General features: G+C 38.4%; 2 protein-coding genes across 2 annotated transcripts in view; one reads left to right on the top strand and one right to left on the bottom strand.

The window, feature by feature from the left end:
- Positions 1–3,309, bottom strand: part of macrod2 (mono-ADP ribosylhydrolase 2) — a 551,038-nt gene extending 547,729 nt beyond the window's left edge. Inside the window, exon 1 of the mRNA XM_084735639.1 lies at positions 3,101–3,309. Within this exon, the coding sequence (XP_084591765.1) occupies positions 3,101–3,137 (37 nt within the window). The 5' untranslated portion in view covers positions 3,138–3,309. The remainder of the gene's footprint in view (positions 1–3,100) is intronic.
- Positions 3,310–14,910: 11,601 nt separating this feature from the next.
- The window catches only part of tasp1 (taspase, threonine aspartase, 1), a 29,478-nt gene continuing 27,775 nt past the window's right edge, over positions 14,911–16,613 (top strand). Inside the window, exon 1 of the mRNA XM_084736340.1 lies at positions 14,911–15,079. The gene's annotated coding sequence lies outside the window, so the exon portion shown is untranslated. The remainder of the gene's footprint in view (positions 15,080–16,613) is intronic.

A 16,613-nucleotide genomic window follows, 5' to 3' on the forward strand; every position in this document is an offset into this window, starting at 1 on the left:
TACATGGATGAATAAAAAGGCTGTTCTGAGGTGGAACACAACAAAGCTCTCTGGACTACACTAAAGCGCTTCGTCACTCTGCTGAACTTTTAGTCACTGAAGAATCTCAAATCTTAGCTTAGATGCCAAGAGAGCAGGATGGGCACAAAATGTGCTTTATTAAATATGAGTGTCTACAAGATTGTGTTACAGGAGCCACGGCACTGCTGATGCTGAGCCCCATATCTTGACTTGATGAGTTCTGGATGGGAAGGCCAGTCACTGTAATGCTGCAAACATCGCTGAACCAAATTCTAGTGATAACAAAACTAAAGGAGATGCGACTGCCTGTCACATAAAATCTCATTTTGTATAGTCTTTAATACTATTTATATTCTTGTTTCATGTTTCCTTATTTAGTTAATTTTGTTTAAGGAAGTTTTCCAACTTCAGAATAGTCTACATCCTGGAAAACATTCAGCATGTTTTTGCCAGTTTTAAAACTAGTCTTTGCCGAGAACAAAACAAAGGTGCAAACAGGACTTAGGGTGTTTTTACATTAGGTACAATGTCTTCGTACAGTGCCTGAGCACTATTGCCCCACTCTCCACTCCCACGTCAGTCAGCTTCCACATTAGTAATGTTCAGTACTCCACCACACTTGCATCATCACCTGCATAACATTTGTTTATGTTGTTGCGGTTTAGAGAAACCTGCCGGTCGCAAGACAGCGGTCCACGTCCCCGGTTTCACTAAGCAAACAAACTGGACTTTGGGATCAAGCGTACTCAGATCGGGACCTGGGTTCCTAATGTGAAAGCCCCCTTACAACAACTCTACTTTGTTGGTAGCACTACACGTTATAATTTTACCCAGCCCATAAAGACGTCTGGGTCAAAATACTATTTAAAAAATAATCACATTAAATTCCTTAAGTTTCAGAGTTTCTTTCACATTTCGACTTGCCTTGATCTCCTCTTAAAGCAATTTGAACAAGAGGGGTATACGCTCGGAATATGAAATCTGATTTACTTTGATGTTTATTCCGTGCTGCTACCTGCTCCAACTGGAGACAGCTGGCTAAGATTAATTATTACCTTTACTCAGAGAATTTTAATAACCATTATGAGAATTTTCCCATACACTCCAAAGAATTAGTCGTGAGTCAGCGGGCTTGGCTCACGACACCGACTGAACTGCCATTTTTCACCAAAAAAATCCATCCAAAAACAATGTCAAAAATGATTACTAACAATCCTTGTTTCACTCCATTAATTGGGCCCAGTTCCTGCTGAACAGAGGTGAAGGCTGGAGCCAGTAGCCCACATCAGTCTTTATCACATGATGAGAAATACAGTCACATACAACCCCTCTTCTGTTGCTAACTACTTCGCCCCAAAGAATGGGATAAACTGAATGTAGCCACCACTAATTAATTACATGAAATAGTAAGGTAAACACAGGTATTACCAGTGAAACTAATTAAAAGCAAAACATTCAGGACTGTTTGTAAATGCACCATTTAAAGTTGGCTCCTCCTCAACAAACAAGAGGCACATGAGAGCAAAGCAGCGACTCAGAGAAATTGTTTTCTGATTGTTTGACCACTGTTACGTTTTAAAACACAAATAAACAAACGTACATCTTTGTACAATGCTGTATTTGTGTGAACACACCCAAAGCAATCCTCAGCCTGCTCTGCCTGTGTGTGTGTATGTGTGTAAAACTCTTTCTGCAGTTCTCACAGGCAGAGAGCAGAGGAAAGGGACTGAGAATGCAATTTAACGGCAGGTCATTATGTTTTTATAGAGTCCCGAAAACCTGCATGCTGTATTTGGCTGGGGGGCCATGCACCACTGCCAAACTGTGCAGAATTGTCCCAAGTACAGCAAAAATAATGAAAATACAGGCAGAGGGCAGGGTCATATATAGAGCTGCACAACTACTAGAAATATTATAAAAATCACAGTATGGCCGAGTGCAACATCCAAATCACATAAGATGCAACTTTCTGATAAAGTAAGATCGTCTCATCGTGATATTAATGGGGATTTTTTTAGTGAAAATAAAAATTATGATGCATTTCCAATTACTCATGAATCATGCCGAAATCCCAATACCTGTCAAAAATAATCGCTTTTTTTTTTTTTTTTGCCATATCATGCAGCCCTTGTCATAAGTGATTATTTAGAGAGCTTATGTTTATATGAATCTATATATTAAATCCTTTATATCTTGCCTTAAAAGGTTCTGTTCCATGCAGGTCAAACAGAGTCAGGGTGCTGCTATTGTGCTGCTGCCTCACCGGAAAGACTCTGCTAGACTAAATATAACAGGACCTTAATTAGTGTCATTGGTAACACCTGTGTTTACCCTACTGTTTGATATCAGTATGGCCGCTGTGAAAAGAGTATATTGCACCTGTGCTGCAGCCTGCCTGCTAATGAAAGTGAAAATGTCGACCATGCAAAAGCTCTCCTTTAATAACCACATAACATGCCTTTCCTGTTTGTGCACAACAGGTCAGTCCCGCTACATGTGCCTGAAAATGAAACCACTTGGAGTCAATTAAACAAGTTTCCTTTGCTAGCATCTTGCGCATCGTCCACTGTGCGTTTGAAACAGACAAGAAGTCATGTTTATCCTCTGATGAATAATTAATAACCACGTTTTAAACTATTAGACACTCCGTTTCTTTTGTTTGGTGTGACTTGGCTACAGGGATGTGTTTGCAGGTTTGAAACTCAGCGAGCTACTGCCTGGGTATCACACAGGTGGAAGGTGGGATATTTTAGTTAGGAGCACTTCAACAGGTAAATAAGGACTCTGGAAAAATCAGCGACAAGCGGAAACGTAAGCTAATAAGCAGTCAAGAGGCACTATATATGAACAGTGTTGTTGCGAATGTCAAACATGCATTACGGCAGCCAAACAGAGGCGCAACATCATTATAACATCTGTACAGTCACCGTGTGGGATTAAAGAACAGTCTAGATGAAGAAGTATCGCAGCATCACGGAGAAGACACGCAGAGTGGCTGTCAATCTCCAGGCATGGTTAGAATTCATGCTGTCTGCCATGGAGATGATGATAGCCTGATTCCCCCCAAAACAAGCCTTACCTTTTTCAGTCTTCCAGTCCTTTTTCTTTTTGCTCATGCTGCCGGAATGATTTGACTTCGAATGGTTGTTTTTTGACTGTGGCAACCCCAGGCTCACAGTGAATAGTGTTCCGGGAAAAAACTGAAATGTAAAGTGAAACAGCCTCTGGACGGGTTGTCTCACCTGTGAAGCTGTCAAATTTCTATGGACCTCTGGCGGCTCAACCTACCGTGATTGCGCCGTAAATTATGTGTACGAATCCCGGCCGAGTGATTGGCTGGCGGAAAGGCGGAAGTCGGCGCGTGATTGGTGGGGCTGACGCGTCAATCAGAGGAGGTTCACGCACCGCGGAGGCAGAGTAGGTTGTTTGCGGCGGGTCAGCCTCCTGGCGTGTGAGGTGCCTGGGCCACTGGGATGCAAACAGATGAGAGTAGAGTCCACTTTCATCAGTGGTGGGATGTAACTAAGTACTTTTACTCAAGTAGAGATTTGAGATACTTTTCATGCAACTTTACTTGATGTAAGAAGTATTTTACCCAAGTAGAAATAACAATATCACAGTGTAAAAATACTGCTACAAGTACAAAGTCCTGCATTCAAACCTTACTTGAGTAAAAGTACAAAAGTATTATAAAAAAAAATAGTTAAAGTACAGGATCATTTCAGAATAATAGCCTAATTATGAATGTATGTTGCAGCTGGTAAAGGAGGGACTATTTTTAATTACTGTATATGCTGTTGGGTAGCTTTTTTATTATAAATACATCAATAATTATTATTTGATTTTCATTTCATATTAATAGTCTGAATCTGCAATGTAACTAGTGGGCTAAAGTTGTCAAATAAACGTAGTGGAGTAAAAAATTAAAAAATACAACATTTGTCTTCAAATATGTTTGTTTGTATGTCTGTGAAAATTTTTACAAACCAAACAACTGATTAATGAAGGAAATGATCAGCAGATCAATCATCCATGAAAATAATAATTAGTTACAAAATAGTTCAAATGACCTCCAGCACTTCCTACAACACTAAAATCCGGCTTATACATTAATGCATGAATAGTAATAATTGAATGATATAATACATAATACTATAACAGTCACAGGAGCTATTAGATTTTTAGTACGTTAAGTACATTTTCCTAATTATACTTCCATATTTTTGCTCAAGCAACATTTTCAATGCAGGGCTTTGTTAATTTTTTGATCCCATTGCAGTGAAAAGTGTAGGATGCTGGTGCGTACAGTGATATAATGTGTAATAACAGTGGGCTATATTTGTACTGTAGTCCAACATTAGATTATTCTCCTTATTACGCACTTAAATTTGGATCCAGAAATGGCCATAAATCAACCTTCAATAGAAGATTAGCCCTAAAGAGTTATTGGCCTTAGTAGCACCTCTTGACTGATCATGACTAAACTTCTCATTATTTATAAAAACTTTCATATCTCAGATTTTCATGACGAGGTAACTGCTCCTGCCTTGCTGTGACTCTGGCTTATAATATATGATATGCATGTTGTGTCATTGTTGGGTCTTAGCAACATGCGGACCATTTTAAGGATAATTTTGGCCAGTATCTGACATAATTATTATTATGTGACTTAAATAACTGTCACTGAACGCACAAATGAACACAGAAGCATGGTAACCTGCCCTTGTTTATGACAGAGGACAGGATAGACCAGATCAGACCAGTAAGTCAGGCTGTCATATGTGAGAGGCTGGTTCCAGAGACCACCGTCTGTCATCTGTTGTGTTCGCTCTGCTCTGGTCCAGACCCATCTGCTCCTGAAACCACTGACATTATCTGAGAGTGGAAAAAAAATCTTTCATCCAAGCTGTACTCTGATCCAGATCCAGATTTTTTTTTTAAACTGGGGTTTATTATTTTATTGAAATAGATCCAGTTTGCGTGTCAGCAGTTCAGCCGTTGCAGCTCCGTAAACATGCCTGCATAAATGCATTAATAACCTTAACAGCAAACTGACAGTATAGGTGGAAGCTGTGTTCCTGTTCCATTGCAAAGGATTCACTCTTCTCAGGAGCAATGTGGCAAAATGCTCTCCCTGTGTTCACCAGATGTCTCATATTACAGTCAAATTAAAGATCTTTATCTAATTGAGCTGCTGCCCCTTTTAGGAAATTAAGACAAAGTAATCATCGCACACATCTGGCACAGAAATTCATAATTTGTCCTTGTAATATCATAATTAGTTTCCCCTCTAACTACCTAATATGGATTTACAAAATGTTAGAATATTGCATCAATGTCTGTTCTGTTTGAAACTGCAGCAGGACCTCCCCAGCCAGAGTCAATGATAATAGCAATTTAAAGTATCTTCCTTCACCCAATATTTAAACAAAGATAAGATTTATATAAAGTGGCTGTACTATTCAAAGTAAACCACTAGATGTCAACCTTGCAACATTATAAGCAGCAGCAGCAGCACACTCAGGGTGTTTCTGTTTCGATTCTCAGTAAAGTCTGGAAAGAGGCTTGTGATTCTGAACTGACCTTACAAAGACTTGCAGATATTTCACTAAAGCATGTAGGGAATGTTGTTTTTAGCCATTCCTGCTTTAATATGCAGTTTTTTCTTCTTTCAATTGTCTTTGAAGATTAAGGAGACTGGACTTCAACCAGAACACTCAAGAGTGAGTTTGAGAGGTTCAAAACCTCTTTGTCAGCAAGGCTTCGCTGCGGTGTAGTGTATTTGTGAAGGATGCAAAATTCAAAGCAGGTTGCCCTGACCTCTGACCTTCATTCTGACCTTTCAATAAAGGAAGGGACAGCTCACCCCAAAATCAAAAATACTGATTTCCCCCCTGGCCTGTAGAGCAATTTATACATCTAGATTGTTTTGGCGTGAGCTGTCTACCTTCTCTTCTCTTCTGGGACTAAATGGCACACAGCTTGCAGTTCTCAAAGCAAAGACGCACAACCAGTGTCTATTTTCTTTTTTCTGTACAACGAAAGTAGCTCCTACATGAAACTGCTCACAGCGAGGTCTGTGGATTATCTTCAGTAACCGGGTCATGATTTTTGGAAACAGACACAGGTTTTGAACTTTTCAAGTGTAGTTTTTGGTGCTTTGAGCACCACAAGCCAAGTGCCATTTAGTCACAGTATACTGGAGAGAACACAGAAATCCCTACAGACAATATCCCCAAAACTCTGATGCTCACACCAAAGAAATCTAGATGGATAAAATGCACTATAGGCCAGAGGAAAAAAATGTGTATTTTTGATTTTGGGTCAAACTATCCCAAAAGAGAACTGCGCAGCCAGTATAAGGGATCAGGTGCTGGTTGATCTTGGGACCATCTTAGGAGAAATATCACAATAAACAAAACTGGGACTTTATTAAGAGTGAACAATGTGGTTCACCTGTGGCTTCTTCATGTTGTCTTTATATAAATCACAGAAAACAACTCAAAACCTGTCTGATTAAACCCACAGATGTATATAGGTATATTCAATTAATGAAGCCAAAATGCTTAAGCGCTGGTTAATGAAATTACCCCATTTTTTGGACTGGGTCGTACTCTTTCGATGCAGATAAATTTAAGGGAAGTTTTTCTATAGCAATGGCAAAATCCATGTTCCTGTTTCTAATGACAGTCTTATGCCCAGCACCTCAAGGGGGTGTTGTTCAATATATGTCTGTCTAATCGGCGTAGTTAAGAGCAGATAGTGACCTCATAGTCGTCTCTTGAGACTGCAAGTAAACATTAGATTTTAGGCGACACTGGGAGTGCATTTTTCTGCAATTTGAGGTAAAAGTTCACAGCTTCTAATCCATCATCATGAGGAATCTGACTACATAAACTCTCCACATAAAAAGATACTAAAAAATAAGTTATCAGGCATAGTGATGTCCACCACCTGTTTCAAAACATCTTCAGTGTCCACTACAAATGATGGCGGTGTTATTACACAGCCTTTAAAGGCTCGGACAGTGAATTGTTACTTGCTGCAGTAGGTCCACTGGGAGGACTTTCCAAATTTTTTACACGTCTTTGGCAATAAGTAGAAAACAGGAGTAATGGGATGCCAAAAAAAAAATATACTGACTCTTTGTTATCCACTTTCTTCAAAGCATTATTCAAAATGTTCTCTCTCTCTCTCATGTACTGTATGTGTCCCCAGGGTTTTGCAGCATCAGTCTGCAAAAAAGAAGTAATGTAAGTGGTATATACAAACACAGTCCACACTGTCTTCTTGGGACTGAACTGACGATTCATTAGCAGCTGCCTCGCTCTCCTGTTTGTTGTCCCTGTTAAAGCAGGACAGAATACACTGGTCATCATTCTGATTGGTCCGCAGAGTTTTGTGACATCACATTATTTCAGTCAGGGTGATTAAAAACATCTGCATGGGTGAGCAGGGCCTTAAAGAAATTGGATTGTTGATTCCCTGGTTCAGTCACTATCATATCGTTTAAAGACAGATACCATGTTGTCTGTTTTTTGTTTGTTTGTTTGTTTTAATGGAGGATGATTTAACGTAATTTCATATATCATATTTGCTGGATTCTGTTTATTTTCATTGGATCGTTGTGGTTCAGTCATTGCTCAACAAGTGTAATGCAGACAACATGATGTCTGACGAGCAGCAAAAAGATCAAACTTGGCTGGCTGTTCTGGGTGAACAGTTGATTCTGCAGGGCAAGCTGTACACTCCAAACAGGGAAGGATCTATTTGTGTAAGACTGCGTAGGCAATTGTTATTGTCATGGTTACAGCACAAGGAGATTAAGCCGGCGGCTTTACCTACAAGTCACGAGCGAGAGCGCTGCATCGTCTAATCTCTTGTTGGCCTGATATGTATGTTTTTCATATCCCACTTGTGATCATAGCAACGTAATTACAGCCAGCAACGCAATTATCTGCAGAGAAACGCACAAAATTACCCCTGACTTAAAGTGAGCCAGGGGCTACAGGAATTATAATGATGGAAATTGTTGTTTATATGTGTTCTTATGTCAATATCCATAAGTCCTTTGATGGGTTTTTAGTGCCTGTTTGGTTTGGTACATTTCTGTCAAGGGATTAGATCATCATGTCTGTCCTCAGTCGACTCCAAATGACAGTTAGTTTAGATTAGATAGAAGGTTTAGTAAATTAAAATACCTTTTTCACAGCAGCCATTTTGATGTGAAATAGCAGGATAAACACAGGTGTTACCAATGATACTAATTAGCTCCTGTCTATTCAGGTTAGGATGCTGCTATCATTCATGTTGGCTTGTTGAAAAGGCTCTGCTACACTAAATGGAACAGGACCGTGATTACTATCATTGGTGACACCTGTGCTTATTGACTGTTATCTAAACCATTTTAATATCAATATGACTGCAGTTTAAAAAGGTCTATTGATAGCTCAAGACTATAGATGTAAACTAAATTCACATTTTGTGTGATTACTGACAATTATTAAAGTCACGCAATAATAGTCACGTCAGGCGCTACGGGCCAAAATCATCATCAATATTGTCCCCACGTTGCTGGGATCGAAACAATTACACAACAACAATTTTAAGGTTAGGGTCACAGCAAGGCAAGTTGCAAACTTGTTAGGGGCAATTACCTGAGCATGAAAATCTAAAATACACAGAATATGAGTATTTCTGTGGCATTGGGTGGAGGAGATGAGTCTGCTCTGCTCAGCTTCTGAAAAAATGTAATGGAAGCCGCATACGTCACTTTCCTGTCGTGGGGAAGGCAAACTCCTCATCATGGATTAGTTAATGATGAGTAAATGACACGTGTTGAGTGAGTGTTGAGTGAGTGTTGAGCCTCCAGAGCAAAGAAAAACAGTTCCTCTGCTTAACTGCACACGCACACGTAAACACATTGCTGTTCTTTCACATACATGTGTAAGAATAGTTTGCAAAATAGTTTTAATGTATAATCAGTAGAGCTGGAAATATTTTTGCAGCGCACTGTCAGAGACTCTGCACTCTGATCTCTGAGCGCTGACTTTGACGCAGTGCCTACCCTGAACATGAAAACACTATAGTTCTGTGGTTTGTGTGGGTTCTTTTCAACCTTCTCAATCAAACATTTGTCTGCCCATATCATCTATTGTGTCCTGTCATGTATTATGCTCATCTGCTCTACAGATGTGACCAGCAGCTCGCTATTCAGACGAAAGGAACCCAGAGAAGTGCCGTAGAGACAAGCTCGTTTGTGCACAGACTTACTCTGATACACACCTCTATACATCTTATGAGCACTATGTTTATTTGGGTTTGTAAAATGCTGGAAAAGTTGTTTTTAATGAAATGAAACTGGCACAGTAATTTGTTGCCACCATATTTCATGTTTTAGTGTGGTAATAGTTCATTTCACATTATATTTCACTGCCCTCGTGCGTAAATATGATTTAAAAAAGATTAGGAAATTTTTGAATTTGTGATGAAGACTCAGACCAGAACCTTTATTTCTGAAACTTTGCAGAAGTACAACATGTTTAAAGTGCACAGGCTACTGTCCCGTAACTCTGAATTAGACATTATGGTCTTATATTCTAATTTCTAATTTCTCATTCCTGCCTGTGGCACCTGTTTTATTCATGATTTCAAGCATTGTTTTACTGTAGATCACAGTCTCCTCCGGCCTGTAATTCAACTGTAAGAGCAATTTGTCATGAGAGGCATTGTGATGTACTGAAGTGAATATAGTGGTTTACTGAGTGGTACATTGTTTAGTCTGCAGCCTTAAAATGGGTTTGGGGTTGGATTAAAAAAGCATCACACTGTGAGTATTCTTTTCCTGCAGGATTCCTGTGGGTTGTAGCTTTGGCAAAATGTGTTTCAGCGGCTCCCTCTGTTTATTTTACTCTATTTAATAAAGCCCCCATCCAGCATGTCTCTTCACACCAGAGCGTGCCTGCTCTCTGCCCGCTCAAAGCAGCAGGAATTCCTTCCTGATCGCTGGCTGAACTCAAGCCGAATAGATTTAGTGTGGATAGATGTTCAGCATGTTCAAATGTTCAAAGCATTATGCACAGAAGTGATCCAAACCGTTATGGCTTCTATGTATCAACAGTTTTTTCTGCAGGGTAATTCTGCTCATTTACCGTTGATGTCTTGCTACATTTCCTTTTTTCCAGTGCAATAATTTTTGTATATACTATAACTCTATGGCTGGATTGCAGCAACAAGGATTAACTTTAAATTGTTGTACAAAACTTTTAAAGTAGAATAAAATTAAGAAAGATTAAATTTAAACCTCTCCTTAAACTTGAGTTAAGCTTTGACACTAAACGTAGATTAAATTTAATTCCGTTGCTGCAAAATTTTGTTCTGACAAACCCTTTATTCAGAACCTCGGCCCTTCAGGAAGAACTCCTCTCTTTCTAAGGGTGTATGTAGCACTCTAAAAATAAAATGTTCAGATATTTGATGTTAAGGTTATGCTGGGGCAGTTTTATAGCTACAGTACAGCTCACTTTGGCTCACAAATAGCCTGTGCAAGTGTGAATTTGTCTCAAGATGAAAAGCGGAGAAGGCCTTGAATGACTCATGTCTGCGGTCTGTGTGGTCATGACAGATAGCACATCTATTTAAACTGGACTGGCAGTTTTCCTCTGCACACCATCAACAACAGCAAGAAGAAGTTTACACAGAGATTTGATGGCATGTGATATTAAAGTCACCCCCTGAAGGCGAGCTGGATCCTCTTCAGCACTCTGCATCCCGGCCCCAGCGCTCTCGCTCTCTTTTTCTATTAATTGCTCAATGGCACTCTTTCATCTCTGCTGACTTGATCCAAAGAAAACAACATTACGCTGCTCATTATGATTAAAGAATGTGCTTGTTTTGGTCCACCCATACAACTTCTGTTTGGGCAGTAAACATAAAAGCGCCTGTTTCAGATCAGCGATGATATTGGTTGAATTCAGGGTTATGAGCAGGATATGTCCTTTACTTTTACTTTTTAGTTTATTAGTTTATTGAGACCACATGTTAGGAGGAAATCAACGTTTGCAGAGTGGTGCACGAAAGCAACCTACTTCTCAACCTCAGCAAAACCACTGTTGTTGATTTTCGGAGAAAGGAGGCAAAGACGCACACCCCTGTCTACATCAGTGGAGCTGAGGTGGAGCAGCTGAACAGTTTTAGGATCCTGAGAATCAACATCACAGAGAAGCTGTCATGGACATCACCCATCTCCACCCTGGTAAACAAGGCTCAGAAACGGCTGCATTTCCCACTACAAGGAACTTTTCTGTTTTGTTTATTTTGAAGGCCCCTGTGGACAAATACTGCACCTCCAATACAAAATATTACATCAAAAATAAATGTATCTGAATAAAAATCTCCTCCTGGAGAAGAAGAAGAAGAAAAAGAAGAGCTACGGTCCTGGGTGTGTTGTAAAATGTGATATCTCAAGAACAAGGGAACTTCATCAAACTTAGAAAGCGTCCACTGATAAAGGTCAAAGGTCAAGTTCACTCTTACCTCATGTCTATCCCACACTCCAGGGGAATTTCTCCAAATTTGGTACACATGTCCACTTAGACTCAAAGAGGAACTGATTAGATTTTGGTGGCCAAAGATAAAAGGATGTGGCATCAGAAAACACATTTTTGGCCATAACTCAGGAATTCATCCTTCAATTATGACAAAATTTCACACAAAAGTCTAATATGATACCAGCAGCAGTAGATACATACTTGTAATTAAATTACAAAATAAATGTATTTGTAATCTGTTACTGTGACTCAATCACTGTTACTAATGAAAATGTTGGGGTTACATCCAGATATACTTTCTGGGTTGTCTGGTGGAGATCTGCACTATACTAGTTACCTATTCAACCAATCTATTGCATTATAAATAAACTTTTTTTTTGTGAGCAGCAAAAAGAGAACTACATTTCAATGTTGCCACATATCCTTGTATTGTAATGATAAATAAATCTTCCCTGCACTTTGTTATAGATGATGTCAGTGAAAGATTTTTGGTTTGTTCAAACAGTATTTTTTGTATTAGAAGGAGCAATAATCTTTGCCTATGTCCAACAATGTTGAGAACGCATCATATCCTTCGCAGTAAATGGTGAGAGAGTTCTAACTGCACGGCAGGGGCTGGCTTATAAACTTTTCTAAAGAGCTAATCATAGCCACTAAGGCTGTGTATTTGTCTGTGTCTAAAGCAACACTGAGTCATTCTTCACACTGAGGCAAGAACTGAATGTTTCTCTTCGGGGTTTAATTATCAGCTGCCCGACAGGCTCAGCACAAAATTGTCAGACTGGCCATATCTTGAGAAAAGCACATCCTCTTCTTTTCCCTATACCTCCTCACTATTGTTCCGGAGAAGGCGAAGCGATTACTGTGGACTCGATTCGCAGCTGCGGGACCTAAACTTGCACTAAAAATATCTCCCCAGCGAATGATGGCCTCTGATTAAAAGTTCTCAGTTATCTAATCTGACACACAATGTGCGATTTATCCAAGAATGTGAAGCAAAACACAACCAAAGAAGGGCATTATCATAATGTCAGATGCAGCAATAAACTGGTGCAAATGAGCTTTCTGATAACAGACAATATGAGAGCGTGGCTTGCTGGAAAGAATGGATAAATTTGAATAGATAATATAACAGTGTCAAAAGGCTGCTGGTGCCTTACTTTGGATATTTTTCTTCTTTTCAAACACTCTCACTATTGTAGGGACCATTTCTCTGCACTTTTGCCTTTTATTTGACAGTTTATCAGCACTGAGGGACAAGAAACAAAGGGACAAAGGGAGACAGAGGGATGCCACCCAACAAATCTCCACTGCCAGACTTAAACACGGGATGTCACAGTTATATGGTAAGTCTTTGACTTTGGAGCCATCTAGATACATGATAAGAGAGCAATTTTCTTTATTTAAAACATGTAGTTTTTTTTGTGTTACCACATCAGACTCCAAGACAAAGAGCGTGTTTTTGTTCTCACCATTTTTCAGTGACGTTGAAACCCACAAAGCGAGATATTTATTACAGACGGACAAGGGACACCAGTTTCCTCACAGTCAATAGCCAGTAAGTCTGCAGACAGTTTGGCATGTCACAGGGGAAAAACATAGGTGTAATTATTAACATTAATGACAGCCTAATGGAGCTGAGCTATCATTAAGAGAATGAGTTAGACCTGTGTGTTTCCTGCTCTGACAAGACAAAGCATCTGCAGTGTAAAAAAAAAAAAAGACTACAGTGTGTTTGAGAAAATTGTGCAGCTGCCATCGGGACTATATTAGAAATTATTTGGCCAGTTAGCTTAACTGACAACTGTGTAATGCAATTTAAACACAATTAAATCAATGCAACGTCTCTTAATTTCACAAACCAGACGGACAAGTCAGTGTAGTATGCTGGCTGACAACCATGATGATAAGTTAAATTTTACCAGCCTCAATTTATCCTTATTGCACTGAGACAAATAAAGAAATCTTTTACACAGGCAGTCACTAAAAGGACCAAGTCTTTCAGCAACTGAGCAAGTGTCTTTTTTCATGTTTTGTCAAATATTTCATGTCTTCATTGTCATTTTGTTTTTTATGTGAACAAGGACAATGCGTAACCAACATTAAAGCTACAACAAAGAGTTTGTAACTGGTTATGAAACAGTCTTAAATAAAATCTATAAGACCTACATACATTAGAGAAATTATACCAACCATACATTTAGTTTTGTCCATCTCAATTTTTGCAGTCAGGTCTTATTTTTCTCAGTTATTTTTCCACCACATAAAGGTGGTACATGACCCAGTTACCTCGTTCCTACATGAAACTGCTCACAGGAAGGTCTGCAGATTATCATGGTTTACCAGGTCATGATTTCTAGAGAAAGTTTTGAATTTTTTTTAATGTAGGCAAACATCTCTATGGCTGATCTCTCCAAAACACGACGGCTCACACTTAAATTATCTAGATGAATAAATAGCACAACAAAAAAATTGGATTTTTGATTTTGGGGTGAACTGTTCCTTTAAAGCATATTAAAATTTAATTAACAATGTCATCTGCAAGTGCATATGAGACCTCAAAGGATGCCCTGAAAATTATTGATCACCAACCAACAAGGATAATAATAATAATAATAATAATAATAATAATAATAATAATAATAATAATAATAATATAATAATAATAATAATAATAATAATATGGAGGTCAAAACATGGCAAAGAAAAAACTAAATTTATAAAATAGAGTGAAATATTAAAAATCAGCCGTGTAGCATTAAAAACAGGAGAATTTTTTCTTTAATCATGAAAAAAAAAAAAAAATCCAACTAAAGGCAAAGACATGCACAAGTAAAATTGACAGTAGAATTATGTAGAAATGCACTACATTAACTAAATGCTTACCTGAATAAGTAGGTCTTCAGTTGAGGTTTGCTCATCTGTTGTAACTTTACAGTCATAATCTAAAATCTTGAGCTGTACTATCACTGTATTGTAATATTAAAATGTAAATGTCAATTAATTAAAATAAATAAATTTGATTATTTAAAAAACGTGTTATTTTCATTTTCATGTTCACTCGACTATATCAGATATGCACTGATGATGACTTTTCAGGTGCAAATTGTAATATTAACTTCAAAAATACAGATTTCTTCGTCATGTTTCAGATTCATAATTACATATTTTTCATTTTTTGTGTATATTTTTTATTTATGCATGTCAACAAGAAAAGAACACAGGATGTGCAGCTGCATTTGATCCCTTTAGCGGTTTTATTTTGTGCGGCTTCACCCACGTGTACCAGTGTTTGCACTGAAGGCACTTCCTTAGCAACGTGTATCTGAACCAGGAAGTACTTTTGTATGCTACAGCTACCTAGCTAGCACAGTTAGCAGAGAGGAGTGAAAGTGTGTGGCAGCAAAGTTTGTCTCAGTTAGAGTTACCGTTCATGTGTATAGGACACATGTCAGGTAACGTCGTGGTCAGCAGGCACGTGTGTCGCTGGTAGGAGAGGAGTGAAAACTGTAAGTTCAGATTGTTTTGGTTGTTGTGTTAGCGAGCTGTTAGCTAACAAGCTAACGACAACACAAGACTGTTAGCTTGACTTAAGATAAGTAACTTGCCTTTAATGAACTCTCCCTTTCTATCAATTAAACATATGTATTATTTAGCAATCAACGCTTGTTTAATAATGCACACTTTAAACTGACATGCGTAACGATACATTAACAACATTATTTGGAAAGTTGATAACGTCCATTTAGGTTAACGTGATGGGTGATACCTTAATTTTGTGTGCAAGCTGTGATTTGTAGTCTTGTGGATCAGGACTATGAATAACATGTTTTTAGATAGCGTTAGCTACAAGGTAGATTTTAGTTACATGGTCTTTGTACCTGAGTTAGTAGTTGCAATAAATGTAATAATTGTAGTGCAGGGTAAGTGAAGAGCTGAGTAGCAACTCAAGGAGGCTGTGTGTTGTCAAGACTGAGAATTTGCAGATTCATCCATTCAACCACATAATTAATTGTTAGAGAAATCAGCTGCTGCTGCTGCTGCAGTGAAAACCTGTCCACTGCCCACTTTGTGCCGGTGTCTCTGTGGTCTCAGTGGTACTTTGCTGAGAACTACCATGTTGCTTTGCAAGAGGTTCTTTGCCTCTGTAGTGTCCATCAGCAACATCTCATCTTATCCTGTATTTAGAGATGCACATTAAGGATTTTGTCTCAGCCGATACTAATAACCAATAACTACATGCTTCTATAAGATAATTTCACATAGTTGTAATGTACTAAGAGGTTAATATAGCCTGTAGTTTAAGGACATCTGTGGGTAAGTAAGGCTAAGCTGTAGTGAGCAAAGATAGATGATTTAATATTTCATAGCTCTGACAAGTTTCTGTTTGAGGTGGTGAATTTAATTTGTTGTATTGCCCCCTTTTGCTGTTACAGCATTCTTGCACTTCTTACATATTATGCTGGTTTATTGTACATCTGATTTTTCGCAACCAAACTGCTTCCACGCTTCTGAATTTGCCTCCCTGTTTCGAACTAACTCTTCCACCATAACATTGCCATGATCATGATCAGATTTTTTCTTTTTTTCATCATGAAAAAATTCTAATAACATATCATGAACAATACATTATGGCACATCCCTTGTTCTTACCAGACTAAATTGAGCTGACATCCCTATTGCAACAAAAAATAATGAACAGCTCTGACTATAGCGGCAATGATGAGTTGATTAATCAATTAGTTGTCAACTATTAAATTAATCACCACCTATTTTGTTAATTATTTTGAGTAATTTTTTGAAGAAAAAAGCCTCTGATACTGATTCTCTGATTCCAGTTTCTTGAATGTGAATATTTTCTGATTTATAAGTCCTCTTTGACAGTAAACTGAATATCTCTGGGTTGTGAACAAAATAAGACATTTGAAGACGTCACCTCTGGCTTTGGAAAACAATCATCAATTACACAACTAATCGATTAAACAATTGAATGATGGACAGATTTATTGACAACGAAATCATTAGTTCAGATTTTTCGAATGT

Source organism: Lutjanus erythropterus, chromosome 14 (genome assembly GCF_056507025.1).
Source record: "Lutjanus erythropterus isolate fLutEry1 chromosome 14, fLutEry1.hap2, whole genome shotgun sequence".
Taxonomy (NCBI): Eukaryota; Metazoa; Chordata; class Actinopteri; order Lutjaniformes; family Lutjanidae; genus Lutjanus; species Lutjanus erythropterus.